Source organism: Cariama cristata, unplaced genomic scaffold (genome assembly GCF_000690535.1).
Source record: "Cariama cristata isolate BGI_N322 unplaced genomic scaffold, ASM69053v1 scaffold12448, whole genome shotgun sequence".
NCBI lineage: Eukaryota > Metazoa > Chordata > Aves > Cariamiformes > Cariamidae > Cariama > Cariama cristata.
The window spans coordinates 118,296-124,295 of record NW_009630772.1 but is presented as its reverse complement, the minus strand read 5'-3'; the positions used below and the strand labels follow the sequence as shown (position 1 = coordinate 124,295).

Here is a 6,000-nt window from a genome sequence, read left to right as displayed (position 1 = left end):
GGTTCTTCAAAGGTCTTGTTAAAACAGTCTGTAGTTCTGAACATTGAAGGAAAAACATTCAGGCTGAATGCCCAGAAAATGGGAAATACACATGTTTACATGCATATGTTTATGAAGGTCATTTCCAGCATTTCAAGAAAGTTAAACTTGAAGTAATTAAAATTTCAGTGTGTGGAATTGTGTTGACTCTGCCTTGTATAAACAATCAAGTTGCTGACACGGTTGGGACACTAATGCATATAACTTGTAGCCTTCTGGTTTTTGATCTTACGGGGTAAATAACATTAGAACGTAGCTGCTGTGCAAATAAATCAACTTTTAGTGTCGGATGCAGTCATGTACTTTAGCAGCAAGTTCCACCACCATTTGGTAGAATGTGAAGATGTACTGAGATTCAGGGACTTTAGGATCCTGGCCAGTTTCTTTGTATTCTGGTGGTTAAAGATCCTGCTCCTCTAGCATTTATTACTTCCCTCCTGTGCATCTTCCCTCTGGCTTTTTGCAGCTGTATGGAGCATGCTTTAGGCAAATAGGTAAATTTTCTGGAAATTCTGATAAGTGTTAATAAGACTATATTAAATATGTACAAAAAGCAATTTTAACTTGAGCAGATCTAGGCAGCTTTAATGACAAGAGGTACACACTGCTAAGGTGATCCTCTAGCTAATTTTCTGATCTCTGCAACATGGAGATGCTGTAGCTGCTCATTAGCATCAACAGAATGGAGCAGAAGATACTATCTCTGAACCTTCCTCTTATACAAGAGGTAGACATTTTAGCTGAACTTTTTAAAAACCGTTTAGTCTAAAGCAAACTGGAAATAATTGGCTTTCAGAGCTGAAGTTTGGCAAACCTATAAGCAGTTGAAAATAGGGCCTTGTAAGTGAAGGAAGGTGAAATACAGCCTTAATTGACACGGTTGTTACTGATGTCATCTGTAGTGCCCTAAAAGCAGGAATAGATAAAATCTAACTAGACCGAAAATACTACTAAGATTAAAGTATGTATTTTTTGCTTTGTTGAGCCAATACAGAGAAGGGACTAGAGCCAAACTGTCACCCAACCATCTCTTTGAAGAAAAACTGGGTCTTCAGTCATCAGCCACATTGCACTAATCTAACCAATACTTGTCCCCAGCTTGCTTGGGATGTCAGCTTACAAAGAAGATGACTTTAGTTCAACTGTATTCTAATAAAGCAGTGTGATACAAAGAAGCATTCTGATAACTCCTGTTCACATTATGTCCAGATAAATTTGATGGACTTGTGGTGTTTGAAAATACTTGTGTGTTTTCTTCTTACTTGCACTTGTGGTGGGTTAGTGCTACAATTATTTATAACCTGTATTTGGAACATTTGTAGCATTGACTTAATTTCAGGTATTGCTACTGTAGAGCAAAATCATGTATTACATTTTTTTTGCCATGTTTCTAGCTGCATTTATGCAATGAAGAATAATTGAAGTCTGTAGAAATCTCTGTATGTGTGCATTTGTTTCAGAGTCTGAATATATGATACAATGTCTAGTTTGAAGACTAGCACCGTTACACAATCACAAGCTCAGAGGTCCAAGCTTCCAGTACATTTGAGGACAAGAACATGAAATATATATTTATATTCCATTAAGTGTGCAAAAATCTATTGGGTTTGGTGGTTTTGGAGGGTTTTTTGTGTGGTGTTTTGGGGGGGGATGTTTGTTTTGTTTTGTTTTGTTTTAATTTAATGACCATTTGTTTGTGAGTCCACTAGTTCTGTAGTTGCATTAGAAGGGGTATGATGAAAATGCAGTGTTGTTGTCTTGTGTGAAACCATGAAACCAGAGTATTTCTGCGGTCAAATTATTTTAAGTAGTGCTGGGCATTGAGTTGTTGAAGAGGCACAGAATGTGCATAAGATATCTTGTGATAAAATACTTAAGTTTGCATGGGAAAACAAGTTACATAAAAATAAATATACATTCTCTTGACTCTAAACCTATTTACTCTAAGTATTTCTTCAGGTGAAATAGGGACTTGTTTTTTAGGAAGTATGCTTGCTGCAGCTAATGCAAACAACAATCACAGAAAAGATGTTTTTAAAACAGTCATCTAAGTAATTGTACAGAATAACACATTTAAAATAATCTGTATTTATTATGAGAAACTTGATGATGGTATTTGTGAATTATGTGGAGTGGTCAGTGTGTGCAGCTGAAGATCACTGAGGCTTGAAACTGGTGCCTAGAATAAACTGCAATTCCTGCATTTGCCTATAAGCAACCATTCAGAGAGATTTATAATTTTCCCACTGTACATTTCTGCACCATCACACTATAGTTGATTTGGCACCTGTCTGTTAAAGAAAGGAAACCCAACAGTCTCATCTCATTTCTTCTATTTGTCATTTAAAGAAATACCAGTGAGGGATTCAACAAAATGCTGTGTTCATACAAACAATGCATAGAATTCTGTGTGCTTGTTTCATCCTCATTCTAATATCAAGTCTTCCCTCCAGTGGCTGCTGTAACAGTTTTTTACTTTGTCAAAAAGAACTGGAAATTCTCTTTTTCAAAGCTAAATTAGATTTTTTTGTTGTTGTTGTTTGTTTATTTATTTTGGTGCTTCTAGCTTGGCAAGTGAACCTGTTACCTACTCTTTCCTCGGTGGTAGAGTCTTCATCTGTTAAACGAAGAAGGGTATCCACTGTAGAGATAAGAATGCCAGGGATTCTTGGTCTCTGCATTGGTTTGTCTGATTAGGGGATGGAGGTTAGTTTACCAAGGGAAATTTGTTCAGATAAATTTTATGTTTCTTCCCTTGGGTAATAACAAGTCTTTGAGCACCTGTGTGTATTTTGTAACTGCATTAACTAACTTATACATGATTATGAATTTTCATATGTTGTGTAGGGAGGACTATCCAATTTGTATGACTAGAATAATTTTCATCTGGACTATCACAAAACACTATCACTGTCATTTTCTAGCAGTTCTAATAATTTTAACTGGAATGGGTTAGTTTTTTTTCTAAAGGATTTACTAGAATGTACATCGTTTTGTACTGCAAATGTGCAAACTGATAATGGGCAAGATTTTGTATTTGGTGGTCTTTTGTCAGTGGACTATTTGTAAGCATCTAAGAAAAGTCTTTAATACCATCCACATGTGTGATTTGACGTTTGAGTCATTTTAATATTTACATTGACTACGCTATATGCTAGAAAATACAAAACAAATTTCTGTGTTTTTGCTGTTATTTTTGTTGAGTACTTTTGTTATGAGTGCTAACGTGATTAAAGTGTTAGCCAAAAGATGCACGTTTTAAACCGAATCATGTTGAGTTGTGTCATGATTTTAAAAGTAGACAATCTAAGCATAACTTTCCTGGTGGATGTTTGTCTTTAAAAGACTTTTGGCAGTGTACTGTCATTTTGTACTGTCATTTCCCATCAGCTGACTTTGAACAGCCTTCTGCAAGGGAAGATGTGAAAGTTTCCCATAGGTCCGACTTGTGGAATGAATTACTGGACTTTCCTGAACCTCAGCTTAAAAAAAACAACCAACCAACACCCCCCTCCCCTCCAACCCTCTCCTTAGTTAGTAACTATCACCCCCTTAAATTGCTGTGTTTTTCCTTAATATACAGGAAAATGTTTCATGTAGTAGGTTGTCTCTAAAGACAATAGAAAATAGTCTTTATTATGCTTTTTTTTCCTGTTGCCTTTACAGTGAACTACTGTTACTTAAAAGAAACCATTTTGGGGTTCTTTCTTACAGGTGTGAGTATTAGGGAGCCAGGAGCACAGCTGGTGAATCCTATTACTCTTTGTTTGAAAGTTACAAATTGCTACAGCGATACAGTTCATGCAAACTCATCTGTGATAAAGTATATTGGGGAGAAGAATAAAACAAATTGGTAATGACTGACAGATAAAACAAAGAACCAAAAAAGATGAAGGGAAAAAGAATTCAATGCACAGAAGTCTTTTTATTGAGAAGGAAGAAGCGGTGATTGTGATGTGGTAGTTTGCTCCCTTGGTGTCAGATTCAAGATGAAAGAGAATGCAAATTTGAATGTCTGGGTTGCCTTCTGTGCAACAGGAGAAATTTAGAAATGTATTTTACATGTACATTCTCACCTTGAATATGTTGAGGTTTGTTCTATAGCTGGACTTTTACGCTATATGTTTCAATGCCGATAATGTATTGTAGAAATCATGGTGGTTTAAAACTCTGTGCTGTGTGTAGTTTTAGTAAAACAAAACTGTATAGTACAGTAAGAAAAATAAACTGGGGTTAATTGACGAAGAAAATCCTTACAGATTGTGGAAATTCTGTTGGTTATGTTTTGATTTTTGTTATATCTTCTACTTTGGACTTACAAGTGTGGTGCTTCTGCAAAAGGCTTATCATTCACTGATGTTATGTTAAAATCACAAAAAAAGAGGTATCAACTAGATCGATGTCTTTTTAGGATTAGTGAGAATTTAGTGTCCATGCTTGTGAACTTGAATCTTTAACCAAACTTGATATTGGAGTGCATGTCACACTTCGTTGCAAAATGTGTTAATCCAGGATAATATGATGAGACTTTAGAGTGTCCAGTATAAGTTTTGAATGAGAGGAAAAAGTTATTTTTAATTTTACCTTACATGTCATAGAGGTTTATAATACTCAGGGAAGTTTTGCTTTTGGAACAAGTTCTGGGTTTTTGTGATGTAAGCAGTAGCAAATGAGATCTGTTGAAGTAGAAGTCAGTAAATTTGTTAATTTGCAACTCTTGTTGATTTTCAGATTGTCCTTCGAAGATTAATGTACTTTTCCCTCAGTGTTTAATATCTGTTGACAGTTTGGGTAATGATGGCTCAGCTCCAGCAAGGAGGACCAGATGAAAAAGAGAAGACTACTGCTTTAAAAGGTATGGGTCTTTTTGCCTTCTCTTTACACATATTGACATTTCAGAAACAATTATTAAGGAGAGGAAAATAGTTTGATATAACTATGGGTCAGAGCCTGGGAACTGCAATACTGGAAGAGACTGTTAGTCCATCTATGCTAATGCGTTTTGTCCAATGGTGTATCCATTATCAGTATTTTCATAAGATGATATAAAAAATAACAATTGGTGGTAAAAGGTAACAGAATAAGACATCTGTGTGTTGGTTTTGTTTTTTTTTTAAATTTTCATAATTTTCCTTTTAGAAAGTTGACTAGTGCTTTTGTGTTCTTGGTTTCTGGGAGTTAATCATTTAGTTTTTGTGCCACTTAATGTTTTATAATTATGCAACCATATTGCAGCTTTTAAAAATCTCTTTGACTAGAATGTTAGCAGGGAAAATATTTTCAGGACATTGATTTTTCGTGTGGATTTTATAAAGTTTTGGTATTGTATATTTAAAAAAAACATGACTTGGAGTAATTTTCTTGAGGAAAAAATAAACTGGATGAATGACATCTTTTAGATAGTGTTTTTCAATTTTGGACGTACATGGAGTTGGTTAGACCTATCAGTAAGCTAACCAAACATTGGATTTAAAATGGTTACATCACACATTTACCCTCTAAATTGTCTTTCAAAACAGGAAAAAAGAATATACCTTCCAACTCTAGTGTAAAAATCAGATTTCTACCAAAGTGTTATTAGAAATATAAGTTCTGTTATACAGTGATGGTAGATGGTGTTTCTTCAGTTATAGCTGTGTTTTTGTGAAACATTTGGTGAGAACTTGTGTGGTGCTTTTTTCAAACCTTGTACTAATTCTGTCAAATTAGTGTATTTTGAGGAAATTATACTTCGTGTTTGGAAAAGTAAAACTCCCATTTTCTAGTTGGCATTAATTTGATCTTTGTTAAGGTTCAGTGTCCAAGAAATATTCCACGTAATGAAGACTTTCTGGGAGGATGTTGTTTTCTTCATGCAATCTAGTGAACTCCCATTGAGCTATAGAAGGTCTCCTGCAGATCGCTCAGTTCTGGGCTCTGTTGAACTAGTCTCGAATTGAGTTGGAGAGTCAAGATCTTAAG

The 6,000-nt window shown here is 35.1% G+C and overlaps 1 protein-coding gene across 1 annotated transcript in view; it reads left to right on the top strand.

Moving 5' to 3' along the window:
- Window positions 1–4,767: 4,767 nt before the first annotated feature.
- The window catches only part of LOC104165927 (protein FAM172A), a gene marked incomplete at its 3' end in the record, with an annotated part of 107,345 nt that continues 106,112 nt past the window's right edge, over window positions 4,768–6,000 (top strand). Inside the window, exon 1 of the mRNA XM_009705700.1 lies at window positions 4,768–4,894. Within this exon, the coding sequence (XP_009704002.1) occupies window positions 4,834–4,894 (61 nt within the window). The remainder of the gene's footprint in view (window positions 4,895–6,000) is intronic.